A 21,470-nucleotide genomic window follows, 5' to 3' on the forward strand; every position below is an offset into this window, starting at 1 on the left:
AGATTTGTGGTAGCATGGAGATATAGCAGAAAATCATGTATTTAAAGAAGCAGCAACATATTCTCTGTACTTCCTTGGTGAGAGGAGCTGGCTTTCATCTCCAGCCGCAGCCTCTGTGCAGATTCACCACCTCATTGTGTTAATACTCATTTGACTGTATACTCATCTCATCTTATTAGCCATCTTCCTTTCTTCCCGTTTCATCTCTTGTTCTCTGTCACTCTCACGCAGCTGTTCGATGACAAGATCAAGGACTGCAAAGAGGATGAATCACGCAGAGTGAGTACCAGCAGTGCTGCCCCGTCCTTGTGTATCGGCTCTCTGGTCGGCTGTTCTCGCTGTCATTAGCGCCGAGGCTAACAGCAGGGGGGGCGGGCTGACACAGCGCTGATGTCTGTGTAATGCAGAGCAGACGTTTGATATCGGGCGCGTGTCAGTTTTAAGCCATCAGAATATTTAAAAGGTTATTTTATTGGTTCATAACACGACTGTTCATTATGACCTGTTCCTCATTGAGAAGGTGATTTAAGAATTTGCCTTTTTTACTTTGAAAAGCCAACAAAAGAAAAAAAACTAATGAGCATGTTCATTATTGATTCACCTTGCGCAATGTCACAAAACGATTTAAATATTCCTATTAGAGTTTCCCGGAACCCAGTTATGATGTCTTTAGATGTCTTGTTTGTCGGATCAGCTGTTTAAAATATTTAACAATTGAGCAAAGTAGCATTTTTAATAAAATAGCTAGAACAAGCTGGAAAAAGTTGAAATTCTTGCTTGAAAAATTGCATTATAAATAGCTTTTAAAAATAGTCACTGGTTAATTTTTTGTCCATTGATTAATTGACTAATAGTTGCAACACAGACACGGTAAGAGTATAGCACTGAAGCTTAATATGGAACATTTAGTGTATCGGCAGTAGCTGATGAGCAAGAGGCACCATTGTTATAACCAAAATGTAATAATTTCAGATCTTAATTGGATTAGCATTAACAATGCAGTTGCATTTCTTTTTGTCTGTTTTTTTTATTTAATGTAATTGTTTCAAGTATCCTTCATTGTTGTTGGAGTTTCAGTTTCACGGTGTCTCTGGGTTGGTGGTTGTTTTTTTTCCCAGCAGCTGTGTGATTCACTTCCTCTGAGATTAATGCTGGCGTTTGGTCACTTTGACTTGTTTGTCACTGTGACTTCACCAGTCTCCTCAGAATGAGAAATTGTTTTGTCGATTTTCCTTGACGTTACCTACGTGTTTTTACTTCACTCGCTGTCAAACTGATTGCATCAGTTTTTTTACTTGTTTGTGTTTGTAATTACTGTTGGATTTTACAGCCTGTTTTTTCTTCTTTATACAGAAAATTGAAATTTTGAAGGAGACCACTTGTGTAAGTCAGCTCTTAACACATATTCCTTCCTGTCTTTGAGATTACAAGTCAGTTCCTAGTTATTTCATTCCCTTTCTTCTGTCTTTGTCTTTCAGAGCATGGTAGAGTCCATCAAGCACTGTATTGTACTGCTGCAAATCGCCAAGGTAAACACACCATCAGCACATGTGATTCTTCTCTCTGTATTTTGGTTTGCTGCTTCGCCATAGTCATTGTTCTTGTGAGACCACGCCAGTGTGCTCTGTGTGTTACCCTTGGTGTGTCTCTGAGGTAGTTCCCTGCTCACAGTTGCTATCTGGGTCGCTGGTTGATTAGGGTGTAGCCGGTACTCGTTTCATCACATGTTGCATTCAGCCCTTCCTCCCAAGGAAGTGAAGCAATCACCTCTGCTTCATGTGGTTGTTAAAGTAAAAAAAGAACAGTTTTACTCATGAATAAGGATCTAGGAAACATGCAGATTACAGATTGGCGTGGTGGAGCAATCCCGTTGTTGATACTGAAAGAAATGACGGAGGATTTTCCCATGTGATGAAAGGATTACTGCATGCGGCAAGTCGTGAATATTATGAAGCTCCATGTGATGAGAGGGATGGATCTCATCGCTCTCCACACTGCAGATGTTCAGGATGCTTCATGAAATGACTCAACTTTCCTACACAAGTAGTCTAACATTGTCTTCTCAAAATTTTAAGGACCAAAGTAACGAACAACAACACGCAAACGGACTTATAGTAAGTTTGACATTCTCCGTCCATGACAAAAAAATTGAATCAAGCAAACTGCTAATTTTTCTTTTCTTGCTTAATTTACTCTCCACTGTAGAAAATCAGATAAATCAGACCTCTTTAGTGCATGCCGTCTAATTTGGAGATAAACTCTATCTCAAGCCTTTCCCTCATGTCTTCCACAACTATGCTGATGATTTCCTGATTTAATCTCAGTAATAGTTATTTTAGCGATGGTTGGGAACTATTCTTTTCTTTTTACAAAATGTTTGTGTGTGTGTGTGTGCAAACCTTTAATCCCGAAAATGCACAGCGTAGCAGAATATGTATTTTTTTACGTCTACGTGTGTCTGCATGCGAGAGAATGTTGCACTTCACTTCCCCCTCTAATTAGTCGACTAATTCATCATTGATTCATCGTGTACTGCTTATTGAACCATTGAGCACTAATACATGGAAAGCCATTCAGAGAGCACTTTACGGGCTCTGCAGCGCCCTGTCTTCATGTCAGTCGCCATATCCGCAGTTTTGCATGTTTTTACTACAAATCACATGCACTTTGAATTACTGACTAAAGCAATCCAAAGCATTTCATTTACGTTATTAGATTAATTTCTGACGGGGAGCGATTTGTTTCCAGTCCTTTTTAGGAGGTTTTGTGAAGAATTACAGCATACATTCAATTAATCATCAATCGCAGTAAACATGGAGTCTTCTTTATTTTAAATAACACTCTGACCCCTATGATTTGAGAGTGGGCTGCCAAACAATGCACACTTACATTGAGTAGCAACCAAACACACTATCCTCTTGACTTTCCACTAGCAGTTTTGATTTCCAGACAGCACAGCTTGTAAATGCAGTCCTGGCTCTCTGAGGCATTGCCAGGCAATCTAACGCTAAATTCAGTCGATCGGTTACATATCGATATAAGTCTTTGGACAAGTAGATTTGCTAGAAAGGAAAGAGGCAGTGAGGTGTACTATGAAAGAAAAGGAGGACTTGAGGGCAAATTAAACATATTCTGACAGCTTCGAACAGCCTACAATAAACCAAGCCCAGTGGGTACCTGCAAAGAAAAAAAAATCAATCTAAAAACTTTCATTATGCTTTTGAAAATAGTGTGACACATTTTAAGGTAATGGAATAATTTCAGTGTGGTCCTCAAAGCAAGAATCACAGAAGGAGCTGTGCAGCTCATAGGCCTGCTCTTACATCTGGCTTAATCTCAGTCATTAAGTATAGTATTACATTGTATAAATAGCACAGCATAAGCTCCGTCTATACATCCAACTGCACATGTTTTTTAGATGCCATAAGCTTCGTACTGAACATATCTTTGCAGCTTTAGAACATCTAAACGTCTGTCACGTAGCCTGGATGCCAATAATGTGGCACAGATAATAAATGGACTGTCGACCTTTTTGTTTATAATGCTTGAAAAGTCAGCAGCATGTCAAGTACTGCACCACCAGGAGGATTACAGTCCAGGAATCATTTTAAACCAGCACACCAAAAGCCTGGAATAAATAGTTGATGTTCTATGATTGCTTTAGGTTTGTTTCTGCTGCTCCAGTTACCTGCTGCATTAATATTATTGCATGGTTATTATATATATATATATATATATATATATATATATAAAAAGATAATCTCTCCATCCTGACACAGCGCTTGAAGCCATCTTAAACTAGAAGTCTTACCCTGTGACTGCTTTAGTTCCTGCTTGCAAGGCACCGGCCTGGTCCCACCATGGCAGACCAATATTTCTGTAATTGGCTATAATTAGTAGCCCTCGTCATACTTTAATGGAGACACGTGGACCAGACGAGCATCAGGCAGTGCGGAGGGGTGGTAAAAAATTAGTGAATAGCGTCAGAAAGCTTGAAGATAAGAGTGAAGTGTGAACAAATGGAAATGTCCTCTGATTGAAATGTTCTACCTCTGATCATAAGTTGCCTTTTGATCCCACCGAAACATAGAAGAAGAAAAAAACATGTCAGAGTCCATTCATAATTTCATAGTGTATTATTGTGAGGAAAACGTCATGTCAAAACAACCGTGATGCACCACAGCACGTCTTCCTCTGGAGTCGGTATCTTCTCTGTCTAACATGCTCAGTGTTGCATCATGGGATTGTGGAGGCCTGTTGTCTACTTCCTGGTATTTTAGTCTCACTTCGGTCCACCAGCTGCTCTGTTGTCACCCTCGCAGCCTCGTGTCGGGTCATGTTCTGACTCGCTGTTCCTGTTGATTTCAAATGACTGAATCCGAACTTGTCTGTAGAAAGCACAGATTATAGGTCAAGTTTGAGCAATAGGATAACATCACATTGACTAAATCTAATTCCAGTGCCACCAAGAGCCCTCAGGGTAAATCGCTGGGAAATAAGGTCGATAAGGTTTTGCTTTAACCCATGCTGTCATCTGTGTTCCTGTCAGTTGGGTCGTTGGTGCCAGTGACCCCATTACACCGAGCCACCCGGCCGTCTGCACGTCCGCGTGTGTTTGTGCCTCTGTTCAAATGCATGGACACATGATGCTCTGGTGGCACTGCAGGCCACTGCGGATAAGAACATCCCCGCTGGTTTTCACTACAGGGAAATCAAAAGCTAGAGAGTAAAAAACATGTTTCAGATTTAGTCTGCGGCCCAGTGGAGTTAATTCATTCCCTTTTTAGACGGGGAGGTTGCTCAGAGGTCCAGAGGCTCCGGTGGTTGTTGTGTAAAGCTGCTGGTGTTCGGATTTCAATCGGTGTCGTTGGTTTTATATTGATCTCGATAATGGAAACGCTCTTTCCAGAAAATGAAGTGAAAAGAAATTGATCTGCCTCGGCTTGGTGGTCTATATTCTTTTTCTCTGTTCTTGTTGTCGCGTAGGCATACAATTAATTAAGCATATATATGTATGAGCACCATTGGATTTTAATCTCGAGGGTTATTATGTTGTCTTTTAGACAACATTTTAGAGGAGTAAGCAGGCAGTGACGTGAGTTTGCTTTTGTTGCAGCAAGTGTCTGATGTGGTGTTGTTTTTTTTGTATTTTCCCTCCAGAGCACCATAAACCCAGTGGATGGGATCTTCCAATCCCCTCTGGACACTCCTGTAGTCAACAGCACGATGCCAACACAAGCCACAGGTACTCAACATCTGCATTTTCACCATTACTTGGACTCACTCATTTATACATGGTGTCATGTGCTTGATGTGTATGTAGACTTCAGACATAACTAACCCAGAGAGGCGGACAACAGCGCCCCCTGTTGTTCACGCCTTGATCTCCTTCAGCTGATGGACCTGTTCTGTGAAACGCACTTGATGCTGTTACAGAACGGTCTGCTGTCAAATACTTTTTTTGGCAATTTGATCCAATAGCAAAGACTGTAATATTCTGTCATATTTTAAATCCTTGTGTTCCCCAGTGCTATTGAATGGATGACAATATCGATATTATCCAGGTTTTTGTACAAAATGTACAGCGTTTGAAAGTAAAGTTACTTTCCTAACTGTTGAAGATCTACAGCATGGTCAAGTCCCATTATATCTGTTATGCTCATCACATGTGTTTCATGTGATGATGTTACATTTTTCCTACATAATTCTCTCTGAAAATATGTGTTAATATTCTGTTTTGAGCAGATTCCTGTCCTTCAGTGTAATTCAGTTTTAAGTAATTTGATTCAGTAAATAACCAACTGAATTCAATGGCGTGGCATGACCAAGATCTGACTAAAGCTTTGGGCTGTTTTGGTCAAATGACGATGACTAGTCTGCTCTGAAAAAGAACCATGCAAAGTAGGCCATGCTAATTTCACTCTTAATAGACTGTAGTCCCCTCACAGCTGGGGCTTCTGTCTCGGATCATTTCAAGCTGCTGTTTTTAAAGTGATGTGTGACTTAATTTTAAGGCTTCGGTGCTAAATCCTCTACTTTCTCTCTTTGCTGAAGACGCTTCTCAGGTGTGTAAATCAGACCAACGCCCCTCCACGTTGTCCGTTGGTCCCGTCGTCACGGTAATGGGCAGTCTGCAGACCCCAACTCCCAACAGCACAGGTGAAAGTTCACTTCACACATATCAAAGCATTAGGAGCTGTAACATTGCAAGGAAAGATGATTTGTCACAGCATTAATTGTATGTGAATCACACATTCCTCTATTTATTACAAGACAAATTAAATATTAGGAACTGCAGTTATATTTCTGATTTGGTGCTTTGGTGCGGTCCCTCAGACATTAATATAGTTACGACATACAATCTACATTTTGTCATAACAAAACTCAATGTTCAATCATTATCTGGTTTTAGTGATCTAACGTGATCATCAGCAGATGAAGTTTTCTTGGGAAAATCAGTTAAGCACTTCAAGTATTTTTCATCCTCGTTGGCTTAAAGTTAACTTTCAAAATTCATTATTTACGTTGGAAACAGCAACTGTAAAATTAATAAATAAATACAATACTTAAAGATCCATTAGGTGCCTGTGGAGGTGACATTGTTTCATCAACTTCAAATTTCACCTTTTATTGTGACCCGCTGTAAAAATGTAAATCTTCTTACTTGAACCACAATAAATGTGTTTTATTACGGCTATAATTATAATTTCTAACAGCGGAGAAAGAACAGTGTGGGTCCTTATCAGAATAATATAATGTATTATTAGATCCTAATGCACAAGCAACGTGATGTACTGTAACAAGAACTCAACCAAAACAGTAAAAGTAATAATGTCATGAATTATTACTCTACTTCTGTCACCCTGAGTGCTCTGTCAACGGACATATTAAATAAAAAAGCCGAGTAGAAAAGCACATCAAGGTTCATGTTTGTCTTCTTTGCTGAGGCAGCAGTATTAAAATGCTGCGCTGTGCACTAAGGAGGCGGGCTGCGGCTCCAGAGCACTGTCGGTATGCTCTGCAGAGGAAGCCGTCACTATGTTAAATGCTACTTTACACAGCCAGCTGGACCGGGGTCAGAATTGAACGCTTTAGTGGAACAGCATAATGTTGATTTGACCATGACCTGTATACTATATGAATAAATAAGCCTTATTGATCAGATCCATACAATGAAAATGCTGCAAGAGGGAGCTAACTTGACAGACAATGTTTGAATGTTCCTTTCCCCCTCTATCAGGGAGTGGCCCGTCTGGCCCCAGCAGCGGCATCGCCTCCCCGGCTCACATGCCCCTCCCCTCGCACTCGGTGCCAGACTTCTCTTATTCCTCCAGCGAGGATGAGTTCTACGATGCTGACGAGTTCTACCAGAACAGCACTTCCCCCAAACACTGCATAAAGTGAGTACAGCATCACCCCGCCCCCCTGCAGCCAACACCACATACAGGGAAAGCAACGCTATAAAGACAGTGTTTAGCAGGTCAGATGGGGAAATGCTGCCCGGTGCAAATAAACATTAAGTCAGAGAGCTTTGCGATTTGTTGTGAATTCACACTCTCTCTTCTCGCTCCTGTCTCCTTTCCACTCCCTCTCTCTCCTCCTCAGTCCCTCAGGGCCTCAAGCTGCCTCGCCTCTCACCAATGAAGCATTGAAACGACCGAACACGACAGAGTCCCTGAACTCGTCCATGTCCAACGGCACCACAGATGCAGGTAAAAAAAACACGAAAACAGTAAGCTAGAGCTGATATCAATACTTCACCATCCCAGTAGCTTAGAATATTAATCACAATGGGTTTTGTCAAATGGTAAAAAGAGACGTCTTACACATGAGAAGACAGGGAACATTATGACAGCCACCTGAGACTTGTCCTCTGCTGTTGTCTGCAGACCAGTTTGATGACCGCGATGATGAAGGTGAGGGCGAGTCTGTGGAGGAGCACAAGAGCGTCATCATGCATCTTCTCTCTCAAGTCCGTTTGGGCATGGACCTCACGAAGGTAAAGACCCCTCGCCACCATGCCTTGGTTATGTCTGTATTCCTCCCACTGCAGTGGTCCTTTCTCCTTTTACCCACCAACATCCTCCTCCTATTGAACTACCCACGCAGCAACAGCTGTACAATGTTTCTCCATTGTTATATTTCACAGGTGGTCCTGCCTACTTTCATCCTCGAGAGGAGATCTTTGTTAGAAATGTACGCAGATTTCTTTGCACATCCAGACTTATTTGTAAGGTAAGGGTCATCTCTCTTGCATCACACAGATTTTTTTTTGATTTTTTTTTTTTTTTTTTTTTACAAATTCAGAAATGGTATAATAATAAGTGGTTCAACTCTTTTGTGTGACTTCCGCTAGCATCGCTGAGCAGCTGGAGGCCCGGGAGCGCATGGTTTACGTGGTAAAGTGGTACCTGTCAGCTTTCCATGCAGGGAGGAAAGGTTCAGTGGCCAAGAAACCTTACAACCCAATCCTGGGGGAAGTCTTCTACTGCCACTGGGACCTGCCCAGCGAAACGGAGGAGCCATCCACACTCACGGTGAGCTACTTGGGACTATGTGAATATAATCAGCTATGGTACAAGCATTTAGCATTTTACACCTTAGATTAATGTCGCAAGAAACTCAACTTTTTCACATCTTTACAAAAGTTCATATTCATGCCAGATTTATTGTGAAGAAGGTACCACCACTTTATATTAACACAACAAGCTAACTGAGACTTTGGCTAAAATGTATTTGTTGGCCTGTTCAGCTTATTAAAACTCTGTTTGGTTCTAACACATTTTGTTCTTATTGCATAAAACTGGTTTCCTTTTATGTACATTGCTACACACACCTTTCATTTTTAGATTATTCACATAGTCACAACAATTAATTAGTTTTTCAAGGTTTGCATATTTGTAACCTGGTAAAACTGGTTTTATTTTGACTCCCTCTCCTCCACCCTCCAGGAGACGGTATCAGAAGGTCCAGTACCGTGGTCTTCATCCAACAGTGTGTGTTTTGTGGCAGAGCAGGTCTCTCACCACCCACCCAGTAAGTGTGGATCCAATTTATGCTATGATTTTTCTTTTGATAAGAACAGTACATGTAGGCACGGTACATTTACATACATGTAGGCACTATTATATTTACATAAGATCTCCCAATGCAATGTATATCGAACTTCTAGCCATAGTTAAAGACATTGTTTCTTGGTATTTAAGTGACCAGCACCGACTTATTTTTTTAGATAATTTCTCATTGCCTTTTAGAGGTCAAAAGAATATACAAAGGAAAGCATATAGGCTGTTGGTCACATGTTGAATCAGACATCTTAATCTTAAAAATGTAAATTGTTTGACTGATTTTTAAAGACTCAAGCTTACTGCATGTTTGCTTAATTTTCTGGACTGTTGCTGAGACATTATCACTCTTCTACATTCACATGAGAGCATCTTCTCTCCTCTCTGTAGTTTCTGCATTCTACGCAGAATGTTTAAATCAGAAGATCCAGTTCAACGCTCACATCTGGACGAAGTCTAAGTTCTTAGGCATGTCCATAGGTGTCCACAATATTGGCCAAGGTACTGAAGGCTTCTTCACACACTCTTTACTGTCACTACCTCATGTGGTTGTGGTGATTTATTTTCTGGTCTTGTTTCAGGTTGCGTGTCGTGTTTGGAGCACGATGAACATTACGTCCTCACCTTCCCGAACGGATACGGCAGGTGCGTGTTACTATATTCCTGCGTCATCGCACGCATCTTTATGGTCATTTAATATGTGCGTCACTGACCGGAGCCCGTCTGTCCAGGTCGATTCTGACCGTGCCGTGGGTGGAGCTGGGCGGGGAGTGCAACATCTCCTGCTCCAAGTCGGGCTACAGTGCTAACATCGTGTTCCACACCAAACCCTTCTACGGAGGAAAGAAGCACAGGATCACCGCTGAGATCTTGTAAGAGGGGAAACGGTTGCACACAGTTTTAAATCACAGTTCAAAGATTGGTCAAAATTGTCAGACTTTTCCATATGTAATCAAAGTATACCACAATTCTTTTCGATCTCTCTTTCAGTTCCCCTAATGATAAGAAGTCTTTCTGCTCCATTGAAGGAGAATGGAACGGGGTGATGTATGCCAAGTGGGCGACTGGAGTGAGTCTTTTCTTTATCTCTTCTTTTTTCCCATTTCTCTTTTCATTTTTCTGAATAGAGTGGAGGCTAAATATGAAATTGGATAATAATTACTTGAGGCAAAATGTAGGCATTCATTACACTTGGGAATAATTACTAAAGGAAAAAGCTTGGCTATGAATAGACACAGTAAAACATGTATTGGTGTGTTTTGTGTGTGTGTTTCTAGGAGAACACGGTGTTCATAGACACTAAGAGGTTAGGCACCGTTAAGAAGAACGTGAGAAAGCTGGAAGAACAGCTTGACTACGAGTCCCGAAGGTAAGAAATGAAACTGACCTCGCATATCAATGCAGACCTACCGAGAGATCAAGAGAAACAGTCCCTCACTCAGAAACAAAACTCTTGTCGTTTTGCCCCCATTTCCCTTCACCAGATTGTGGCGAGATGTGACGTTGAACTTGAAGCGGAGAGACATTGATTCAGCAACAGAAGCCAAACACCGGCTGGAGGAGAAACAGAGAGCCGAAGCCAGGGAGAGGAAGGAGAACGAGCAGCAGTGGGAGACCAGGGTGAGACTGTCTGTTCTTTATCTACCAGAAGGATCAGTAACACTGTGTGATGAACGCTGGGACATTTACATGTATCTTTTCACCTTTTTTAAAGGAAGCACTCAACTATTTTCAAGTTAACAGATTGTACACAGTTTGTGTAGAAGGCAACTCACTCTGTCCTTGAGATCTGACAGCTCCAACAACTTTATTTCACTGGTAGACAAAATCAGTGTTAGAGATGTCAGATAATTGTGCAGTTTTATTTCAGGATCAGTTCAAATATTTGATTGTAAACCATGTTTTTGCTTGTGTGTTGCTGCAGCTATTCCACGAGGACGGGGAGTGCTGGGTCTATGACGAGCCTCTATTAAAGAGATTAGCCTCTCCGAGGGACTGAGAAGACTACGCACACTCTGATACACACAGCATACATATGCATAAAGAAATGCACACACAACAGAGTCTTCATAAGAACTCTTTTGCAAAACCACTTCTTTTCCAAGCCTTGGAATGACTGATGATTGAATATGTACACAGCTTTGCATTTGACTGTAAACCAACAATATGGAAATGAATGAAATCAAATGGAAAAAGCATCTAAGACGTAACGTGAAAACTAGCTAAAGCTCCTCTCCTTATTTGGGCAATTTCACTTCCACCGCCACCGATACCGCCCGCCATGACGAGACTCGGCGGTGCACAGTGAAGACGGGAGGGTTGGCACACCTCATCTCTCAACTCTGTGCGTCAATTTTACGACGGCACCCGACATCGGCTCCACAGGACGAGCCAGAGCAGCACGCGTTTCCCTACACAAATGTGTTTTGGTTTTTTTAGGAGGTGGGAGGGGGCAAGGGGTGTGTATGGTTGATGGCGTTCAAATCAAATAAACCTTGACAAAAGAATCGGCGCTCTACATCTCAGGGAATCTGGTGACTGAGGAAAGAAAGCTGTTGCCCCCTCCGAGAGTCTGACAGCCTTATAACGGTGGAAGTGATGAATCTTAAAGGGGCGGGGGAGAAATTCTCCGCTTGCCTGCAACTAGTTGTAACTGTTGTTTATATATAGATATACATATGATGGATATATAAATATATATTCTTTTTTTATTTTCAATGCTCTTTTTGTTTTCCTTTCTGGCAATAGTGTACAAATATTTGAGGATATGAACTTGATGGCTTTACATCCTTAGGAATCATTCCATTTACCCTTTTGGTGTTGCGTTCCCATTTCATGTCAACGTTGCCGCATATTTGGTCCTTCACACTGTTCACAAGCAAAGCCCGACATAAGCCATAGCACCTGAACTCACTGATTGGGAGAGTCGTGATAGATTTGTGGAATATATGCAATAAAGAGATCATTGACATTGCCTGTTCAAAGGACAAATTTGGGTGTCCATTATGCCAAAATGATTTAGATAAAAGGCGAAAGGGATTTTCCTCTGGACAGAGAACAAACAATCCTCTGAAAATGTTACCTGAAGGCATTCATGAACAAATGATTTTTTTTACTTATTTTTGTCTTTCTGGATTGCTGGTTCACGACGAGGACGGAGTCTAAAGTCTCCCTTTTTGTTTCGCACACTGCCTGCCGGTTTCCTCTCCAAACCCACAGCTGTCAGTCTGGCTCAGCTTGATGGTTCACATGTTGTGAGGGGGGTGAGGAGAGTGAAAACGAGGAACCAGTGTAGACCTTTGAAACACTGCTGCTGTTTCGTAGTGCTGCTTTGAGTCCAGACTGTGTTCAACAGGTTCTGTTTTCTCGTCAACTTCATTTACTTTGTCCAATAATCTTTTAGATCACCACATAGAGGGCAATATTTATCCTACTGTACACCTCTGCTTTCTCAAACCATCATTCATGCTCTACTTTACAGCTACACAGATTGGATATAAATGCAACGATATTGGGATGAAAGTCCGAAATAAAAAAAAAAATTCACCTGAAGATGCTCAAGAATATCTCTGTTGTAGCGAGTTCACGTCAGAGATGAATCTGGTTGGTTACAATAAATATAGAAAGAGTTTTAAAGTCAATTGATCTGTTGAAGGGATCTATAAAAACAAACATATTCCTGGTGCTGTGTGTATGAAAAACTTGGTAAAAATCTTGATGCATGTAGAGATGCAGCTGGTGAATTTAATTATTTTAAGCATACACAAATGCCTTTAGAAACGAGCCAAATTAAATTCAGTGTCCAAGCTAAATTTGTTAGTTTTTACTTTGTTTTTTCTTCCATGGGATGTCTTTGTAAATTATATTGAATCGAGGCCTTGCCATACATTTCAGTATCACTCAGTATCGCCTGTTAGAGAGCAATCGAAATGTTTTTTTTATTTCAATTTTGATCATAACCATTGATTGTATCAGATTTTCCTGTTTATTGATGCATAGTATTAAATCTCCATGAGTTTATTCCTGCGACATATTGTCTTGGTTATTTCAAATGAGCATTGCCTCAAGTCTCATCTTATTGCTCAGAACATGGTGACAGACCTCCGATAGCATACGCTACATGACAGCTTTTTAATCGCTCAGAAACTAACCAGTACTATAAACTGGAAGAAAAAAATTGTCAATAAATAACATGAATTAATTAGACAAAACTGTATTTGTGAACATGCACCATATAAGAACAATACAAACTTTATTAATTTTCTTAAAGCTAGAATTTGTCCTTTCTACAATGCATGGCCAGATGAAGATTAACTAAAAAATACTGGCCCAGCCATATTGTGCCTTAATTCCCTAACACATTTGTAGTTAATTAAATTACAAAATTGAAACATTGTAATCCTGTATGGGTCTTATGGGGCCCATCTTGTTAAAATATAAGGCCAGTTACATCAAATCACTATACAGTACAGACATCAAGATAACATATGGTAAAAAACTGTTGAATCTATAAAGGTTTTATAGGTAGACCCCCACACCGCCACACAATAAGATAAATATGGAAGTATAAGTGAGCAATAAATTATATACAAAGCCTTAGAAGTTAGTACATCTCTACATTTATACAGTATTGCTATTGACTTGGAAATTTTACCATTTATATATTAAATATGTTGTCTCCATGTTACTTTATGATCAATCACAACCCCAAGGAATTTTGTCTCAAAAACTCTTTCAACTTTATCATCACATCATTTTAATTCAATATCCCCCTCTAATTCCATTTGATTTCCAAAAACCATGAATTGTGTTTTCTTTATATTAAGAGATAATGTATTAACATCAAACCAAGATTTGATCATTTCTAGCTCCTTTTCAATAACAAACTAAAGTTCCTTCAATCAATGTTTTCAGAAACAAAATAAGTTAGTATTGTCAGCAAAAATTACACATTTTAATAATTTAGTAAGATTACAAATATCGTTAATGTAAAGCATGAAAAGCATTGGACCAATCACTGATCCCTGTGGTACTCCACAGGTGACCTTCCTTAGTCCTGACACCATGTCATTAACTTGCACACACTGCTGTCTATTTTCCAAGTAGCTTTTTTAACCAAGAGTACGCTATCCCTCTTATCCCATACTTCTCCAATTTCTTCAATAATTTACTGTGATCTATATTATCTGGAGGTCAATGTAAATACAAAAAGAATACGCATCATTTTCAACTGCCTTTGTTATTCCTTCCACCATCTCCATTAGTGCATGGGTAGTAGTTCTATTTTTCCTAAATCTATACTGATATTCACTCAATAATTTATTTTTACTTATAAAGAGATCCAATTTTTGCACAAATAATTTCTCTAATATTTTAGAAAATTGAGGAAGATATATTGGTCTATAATGATCCATGTAATGCTTATCTCCATTTTTAAATATTGGTATTACTTTTGCAGTTTTCATTTTATTAGGAAAAATAGCTTTTTGAAAAGACTGATTACATATATATAGGTCAGAGGTCCCGCATGTCACACATGTATGATACAGGCTCAGATTAACAGCCGCCTTGGGAACCCAGGGGCAGAACATGTCATCGTTGTTTAATGTAAGTGCGCTGTGGGTCCCGTAACAGCCTGAGGTAATACATAGGGTGCATCCTCTTAATTTTGGTTTCCTCGATCCTCGCTTGAACCGGAAGTTGTTCTGCCTCGCCATATTGACGGCTGTCCCAAAGCCGTCTGCTATAAGGAGCGAGGAGGGATCTCGGAGGCGCCATGATCGAGGAGCCATGAGAGCGAGCAAACAGGAAGTGTTTTAACGCTGGACACGCCCCCCTCATTGTTCAGTTATTTGATTGGACGCTGCAGCTGATCGGCCTGATCGCTGGAGTTTCATACCAGAGTGAAGACGATCTTTCTGATTCACCATCTGGCTAAAATATGTTTATTATAGGTCTGAACAACTTTTCATGAGATTTGTCTTTACCATCTGTTATTTCCCTTCAGGACACGTTTAAGTTCAACCTGAGAAATTGAGCCTAATAGTGTTTAGGATAAACTATAGTGGGTTATTTTATAATCACCACAAGCCGAATCATCAATCACAACTTCAAAACAGACGCAAATAGACAAACTCATTCTGCACAGTATAAATACCAGTCCTGTTACCGTTCAACTGCATTGATTTATACAGAGTAGGTTAACACTATTAAAAACAGAAAACATTTTAAGTAGATTTGTATTCGAATGTTCGCTAAAAACCGTCAAACCAGAAAATTCCATTGCACTGATCATGTTTACAGACAAATTCAGTCATAAGCTGCTCCACTGATCAGTCGGCAGACTTCAGAAACAGACGTCGCTTCCCATAAAACATAATTCCTCGTGTCCCTCCATGCATCCCTGGGAGGGACTAAAATGCAATTAAGAGACTTGGGACGCACCCATTGGCCAGCAATCATGTAGACGTGCAAAGAAGGAACTAAATAATTTCCTTTAAATGCAAATGTCACTTCCATTACAGTGCTCTTCCCAGACTTTGTTCATTTACAGGAATGAATTGGCTCCCTATTAATGCAGATTACAATTTCAAAAAGACAACACAGAAGCAGTATTTACTTTGATCATTTATTTCCACAATTTTAGACCAATACATGTTCTTGATATCCACAGGGCCTCAGAAGGACTTCATGGCTTCTGGAAGGAGAAAGATTTCTCATCAAAATAAAGTGGGGAAAACAGAAACACAAGACAGATGTTTACAGACCACAAGCCTCAGAAAATATGGAACGGTAGGGGTATAATCATGAGAGATCATTTGGCAGAATCTTATCATCACAGGTAGAGTGGTGAGCTGACCAATAGAAGACCTAGTCCAGGTGAAGGACTTAAAATGCTTACCATGGTCAGTCCGACAGATCCGGCTCCTTTCTGGAGAACAAAACAAACCTTATTAAAAGTCAATGACTGGTTGATTAAGGTTTAAGACCCTGGGTTACTCAGCAACAGAAATAATCCACATTGAAATTCAGGTCAGACATTTGTTAAGACATCACTGAACCCAAGTCACAAATCCTCTTACAAGATGATATGCATTCTCACCTCAGATCTACTTTTCCTCTTCAAACTGGCTGCCAAAGTCAACGATCACAACCTTAAGAGACAGAACAAAGTAAGATCAATATGCACACCAGACATTAGGACAAAGATTTAAAAACCGACCAAGTCAGCTAGAGCTAATGTAAGACTCCATGGAGTAATGTCAGTCTTAACTTTATCATCACAGGTCAGTTAACAGGGATCAAAACAATGGTTTACTACAACCACAATCCAACAATGTACAGTGCAGCACCTCCAGACTCAGATGGGGCAGAGTTAAGCCGTCAATGACTTTTTATTATTAAAGATTGCCAAGTAACTTTCTACCAACTGCACTGGTCATCTGGGTCTAAAAGTGCTTTTAAAGTCACTTCATCATACTCACCATGCTTGTGCGACAGCTTATCCTCACGATTTTCACAATCTGACTTTTACCTGCAAAAAACAGCTTTGTGTAAATTAAGGAAATAAAAAGTAGAGTTATTTTTCTAAAAACAATTCAGATCAGTCTAAATTATAACTTCCTCAACGAGATCAGAGACCTGATTCATAGTAATCACATCTGAATGACAATTCGCTACAGAATACCCATCAGAGAGATGAAACTTACCAACACAGGGGCTGTGAAAATGTTCCAGCAGGAATGTTGTACATGTCTGGATGAGAAGAGATTTGTTATCATCTTTTGTATTAAACACTAAAGGCTGACTACAAACTGCAGTTGATACATCAGATAGGAGCGAAAGACAAAGTCTAATCTTCATGGTTTAATCTGCTGAACTATGCTCTCATCATTGTATCAGACCAGTTTTTTATATTAACTGGTATTTTAAGAACATTTCACTCACCATCAGCTGATCCAAGTAATGTAACTTGAGCCAAAGATGGAGAATCACCTGCAAGTTAACACCAGACATTAGTAAAAGCGCCGACTTTAATACAAAGGCCGTCCTGATTCTGCACTGCATCAGTATAAAATTATCTATCACTCTTTTCAAAAAGTTTCCCAATGTTTTTTAAAACATGTTCATCATTTACAGTTTGTTTTAAATGACTGCAGAGTAAAATAACAGCATTACCTGCTGCAAGGACTTATCATTGGTCAACTCAAACCACCAGCGTAGGCAACAACGAAAGGCCTGTAAAGAATGAAAATGCAAGTTAATAGTGCACATTTTAAACAAAGCAACTTCTTTTGAACGCCGCTGTATTTGTAAGGCGTCATCCTGCCACATACACACACACACTAGCAGTGCAGCTCATGTTTGAGGCCTTGTCCCATGCTGTCAGAAAAGTTGGCATTCATCACAGTAATTAAGATGTCCCTACCAACATTTTTCTCATCATATAGTCATGGGAATGCTGCAGCGAAGTTACATGTAATTGCTATAATAGACTAAATCTTCATAGCATCAGACCAGGCATTTAAAAACATTTCACTCACCAGCAACTGATCCAAGTAATGAAAACTTCAGCCAAAGATCTCGAGGACCACCTGCAAGTTAACAGACATTAGTAAAAGCTCCCACTTTAATAAAAGGGCATTTCTGATTCTGCATCAGTAAAAAGTTGTCTTTCACTCTTTTCAGAGAGATTCCCAATGTTTTTTAAAACAGTTCATCATTGACAGTTGGTTTTAAAAGATAGAGTAAAATAACTGCCCATTGAGTATTTTAACCTTTAAACTCACCTTGAAATGGCCTTTTGGACTGCAAGTCATTGTTGTTCCTGAAAAGGGAGAAAAGACATTTATAAAAGCCATGTGGAAATCAAATGGACTCACTGGTTGTTTAAGCCGACACATCAGATAGGAGCGAAAGACAAAGACAAAGTCTAATCTTCATGGTTTAATCTGCTGAACTATGCTCTCATCATTGTATCAGAGCAGTTATTTTTAATATTACGAGGTATTTTAAGAAAATGTCACTCACCATCAGCTGATCCAAGTAATGGAAACTCAAGCCAAAGATGGCGGACCTGCAGGTCATATTGTTCCTGAAAGGGAGAAAATAAAGTTTTAAAAAGCCACGTAGAAATGGTCTCACTGTTTTTCTTAATCCGACACATCAGATAGGAGCGAAAGATTCATCTTCATGGTTAATCTGCTGAACTATAAACTCATCATTGCATCAAGCACTATAGGCCTCACACCAGCCATTTATAAGTCATTGCCAGGTTATCAATTATGGCCAGTTTCCATTTAGAGGAGTAATGTACATGCTGGATCAAAGGGATGCTTTGACTAAACTTTTTTTAAGCACCAACATCTGTTTGTTTACTCAGACATGTCAAAATGGCTGCTGTGAAAAGTGCCCTTTAAGGATCCTTGTATTTTAGCCTTTAAACTCACCTTGAAATGGCCTTTGACTGCAAGTCATATTGTTGTTCCTGAAAAGGGGAGAAAATACATTTATAAAAGCCACGTAGAAATCAAATGGACTCACTGGTTATTTAGGCCGACACATCAGATAGGAGCGAAAGACAAAGTCTAATCTTCATGGTTTAATCTGCTGAACTATGCTCTCATCATTGTATCAGAGCAGTTTTTAAATGATAATGTATTTTAAGAAAATGTCACTCACCATCAGCTGATCCAAGTAATGGAAACTTGAGCCAAAGATGGAGGACCACCTGCAAGTTAATACCAGACATTAGGAAAAGCTCCCACTTTAATAAAAAGAAAAAAGGGCATTTCTGATTCTGCGTCAGTAAAAAGTTGTCTTTCACTCTTTTCAGAGAGATTCCCAAATGTTTTTTTAAACAACTCATCATTTACAGCTGTTTTGTTTTTAAAGGACTGCAGAGTAAATTAACTGCATTACCTGCTGCAATGACGCATCATTGGTCAACTCAAACCACCAGAATAGGCACACCTGCAAGAACAAAGAAACAATGAGCATCACAATAATCATCTTAACCCTGAAGGCAACATGTTTTGTGCCTCAGATAAATCAACTGGTGGGTTGAAAATATCGTCATCCATCTTGTCAAGAGTAGCAAATAGTGTCATCACAGCAGCACAAAGTGAATGTGCAGAATAAAGGCAGATTGATGCTTCTCTGGTGTGACAATTTAGAGGGTCCAGCCACATATGAAATCCATCAAATGATTTAAGTTGGCACAGAATCTGCTTTGCATTTCTGCATGCTTAACACAGACATTATACATCTTTAATATAAATTTGAAGAACTACAATTCATTTGTCCATCAGGAAGTTAGGCTGTCAAGTCAGTTAATGAAAGCACAACATCCATGCTTCCAAATCTCATTAAAACCCAGTTACCAACTGAATCAGGGGACACCTCAGAGAAGCATAAAGCCGTCTAAACTGCCATTTCAAGACAAACTGATCATTACCTCATTTGCTCCCAGTTACTTCATGCATGGCTCTCAGCTTCCAAGACACCTGTAGATGCACACATTGGTTAGTACCACAGTGGCCATATTGAGACCAAGTATAGCTTAACTGAAAGTCTCAGTATTAAAGTTGTCAGAAATCACATCTGTCCACTACTCTTAAAAGCATCACAGACTTTTAGCTGGTTAATCAGAAGCGATTATTTTATTAAGCTTACCAGCATAGTATGCCAAGACGTTCACCACTTGTAGAAGTCTTCGTCCACAAGTGGAAACTTGAGCCAAAGATGGACCACCTGCAAGTTAACACCAGACATTAGTAAACGCGCCCACGTTAATACAAAGGCAGTCCCGATTCTGCCCTGCATCAGTACAAAATTCTCTTTCACTAGTTTCAAAAAGTTTCCCAATGTTTTTTTAAACATGTTCATCATTGACAGTTTTTTTTTTTTTAAAAGACTGTAGAGTAAAATAACTGCATTACCTGTTGCAAGGACGCATCATTGGTCAACTCGAACCACCGCAGTAAGCACGATCGAAAGGCCTGTAAAGAAGGAATGGAATTTAAGCTAAATACCGTACGGTTTAAACAGAGCAACGTCTCTTTAGTGCAGCTGTAAAGCCGTCACATCCTGCCACATACAGCACACGCTGCTGCTAACAGCACACTAGCAGTGCAGCTAACGCTTGAGGCCTTGTACCATGCTGTCAGAAAAGTTGGTATTCATCACAGTAATTAAGATGTCCCTACCAACATTCATCTCATCATATAGCCATGGGAATGCTGCAGCGAAGTTACACTTATAAACCAAAAGGAAAATTAGCTCGTTTGCAAATTAGCATCGCAACTCGCGCAGTGAGGCACGTGTTGAGGCCTGCTGCTAAAGTTAGTATTTTCGTCAAGGACCAATTTAATTAAAGTAAGACCGCACAAATGGACATAGAAAAAGCTCGTCTCCACCTGAAGTCACAGCTAAATATAATATGACTAATAATGGGACTGCTTGAAAGCAGGCCCAGTGTATGAGGCCCTTAAAGTTGTAGCTGTCAGTTACCTTGTGCGAAGCCGAAGAATGAGGACTAGCAGAGGGTGAGGACCGTTTTTATAGGGGAATGTCGCACTGCCTGATGGGAAGAAGTGTTCAGTGGCTAGTGCCCCTGTTGGCCAAACGTGACATAACACATAATTCTGTTTTTAAAAGTATTACATATTTATATAGCGTAGTTATTGTTATAAAACATTGTTTTTTAGCAGTTTGCTCCATCTCCATGACACATGATACACTCCATATGCTGAGCAGGGCCGTTAAATGCTGTTGAAAGCTCCAGAAAAACAGCAACTCTTTTAGATCTGTAATTATGACAGGCCGCATGGTTCTTTTTGTCTTTTTTTATCAATACATGTGTCAGAAAATGTCCTTTGTGTAAATTATTTTGATCTTTTTTTAGGAGACATGTAACTTTCAAAATCTTGCAATAATTGATCATTCTTATAAATGCTGTGTGTAGTAACAAAAAACTAAAGAAACTGATTTGAATTTTGATCAGGTTTCTCTTTATAAACAATTTAAAATGAACTTGAAGAAAACTTTTGAGATAACAAAAATGAAACTTAACCTATTTTACATCTTCTCAAGCATTTGTGTGTGCCTAGAAGCTATGCTCTTACCTCAGGGTTCTCTGCTCTGGCCTAAGAGTTCTCTGATCTCAGGGTTCTATGCTCTTACCTCAGGGTTCTATACTCTGACCTCAGGGTTATATGCTCTGACCTCAGGGTTCTATGCTCTCAGGGTTATATGCTCTGACCTCAAGGTTCTATGATCTCAGGGTTCTATGCTCTGACCTCAAGGTTCTATGCTCTGATCTCGGGGTTCTGTGTTTTGACCTCAAGGTTCTATGCTCTGATCTCAGGGATCTGTGTTCTGACCTCAAGGTTCTATGCTCTGACC

At 39.9% G+C, this 21,470-nt stretch overlaps 1 protein-coding gene and 1 long non-coding RNA gene across 6 annotated transcripts in view; one reads left to right on the forward strand and one right to left on the reverse strand.

The window, feature by feature from the left end:
• Nucleotides 1–13,094, forward strand: part of osbpl9 (oxysterol binding protein-like 9) — a gene marked incomplete at its 5' end in the record, with an annotated part of 30,008 nt that extends 16,914 nt beyond the window's left edge. For 2 of the 4 annotated variants that reach the window (XM_079220905.1, XM_079220908.1), the window contains 19 exons: nt 232–279; nt 1,354–1,383; nt 1,479–1,529; nt 2,076–2,114; nt 5,161–5,245; nt 6,055–6,159; nt 7,241–7,400; nt 7,606–7,712; nt 7,890–7,999; nt 8,150–8,235; nt 8,357–8,537; nt 8,952–9,036; nt 9,456–9,566; nt 9,647–9,710; nt 9,797–9,937; nt 10,056–10,134; nt 10,343–10,434; nt 10,550–10,685; nt 10,990–13,094. In XM_079220905.1, the coding sequence (XP_079077031.1) occupies nt 232–279; nt 1,354–1,383; nt 1,479–1,529; nt 2,076–2,114; nt 5,161–5,245; nt 6,055–6,159; nt 7,241–7,400; nt 7,606–7,712; nt 7,890–7,999; nt 8,150–8,235; nt 8,357–8,537; nt 8,952–9,036; nt 9,456–9,566; nt 9,647–9,710; nt 9,797–9,937; nt 10,056–10,134; nt 10,343–10,434; nt 10,550–10,685; nt 10,990–11,064 (1,785 nt within the window). In that variant the 3' untranslated portion in view covers nt 11,065–13,094. Of the gene's footprint in view, nt 1–231; nt 280–1,353; nt 1,384–1,478; nt 1,530–2,075; nt 2,115–5,160; nt 5,246–6,014; nt 6,160–7,240; nt 7,401–7,605; nt 7,713–7,889; nt 8,000–8,149; nt 8,236–8,356; nt 8,538–8,951; nt 9,037–9,455; nt 9,567–9,646; nt 9,711–9,796; nt 9,938–10,055; nt 10,135–10,342; nt 10,435–10,549; nt 10,686–10,989 lie in introns of all 4 variants that reach the window. The other 2 variants (XM_079220906.1, XM_079220907.1) reach the window with 2 other exon arrangements.
• A 2,589-nt stretch (nt 13,095–15,683) lies between these two features.
• Nucleotides 15,684–20,096, reverse strand: LOC306738686. 2 transcript variants are annotated; one of them, XR_013771022.1, is made up of 16 exons: nt 20,006–20,096; nt 19,740–19,817; nt 19,522–19,570; nt 18,987–19,037; nt 18,747–18,795; nt 18,515–18,552; nt 18,096–18,159; nt 17,855–17,892; nt 17,609–17,659; nt 17,244–17,303; nt 17,013–17,060; nt 16,775–16,820; nt 16,550–16,599; nt 16,168–16,219; nt 15,967–15,996; nt 15,684–15,762 (listed from the first exon to the last, which is right to left on the reverse strand). It is a non-coding gene; the product is annotated as an uncharacterized lncRNA (long non-coding RNA). The 2 variants fall into 2 exon arrangements; XR_013771023.1 differs by having other exon boundaries at nt 15,713–15,759.
• Between the last annotated feature and the right edge of the window lie 1,374 nt (nt 20,097–21,470).

Source organism: Taurulus bubalis, assembly GCF_910589615.1.
Source record: "Taurulus bubalis genome assembly, chromosome: 7".
Taxonomy (NCBI): Eukaryota; Metazoa; Chordata; class Actinopteri; order Perciformes; family Cottidae; genus Taurulus; species Taurulus bubalis.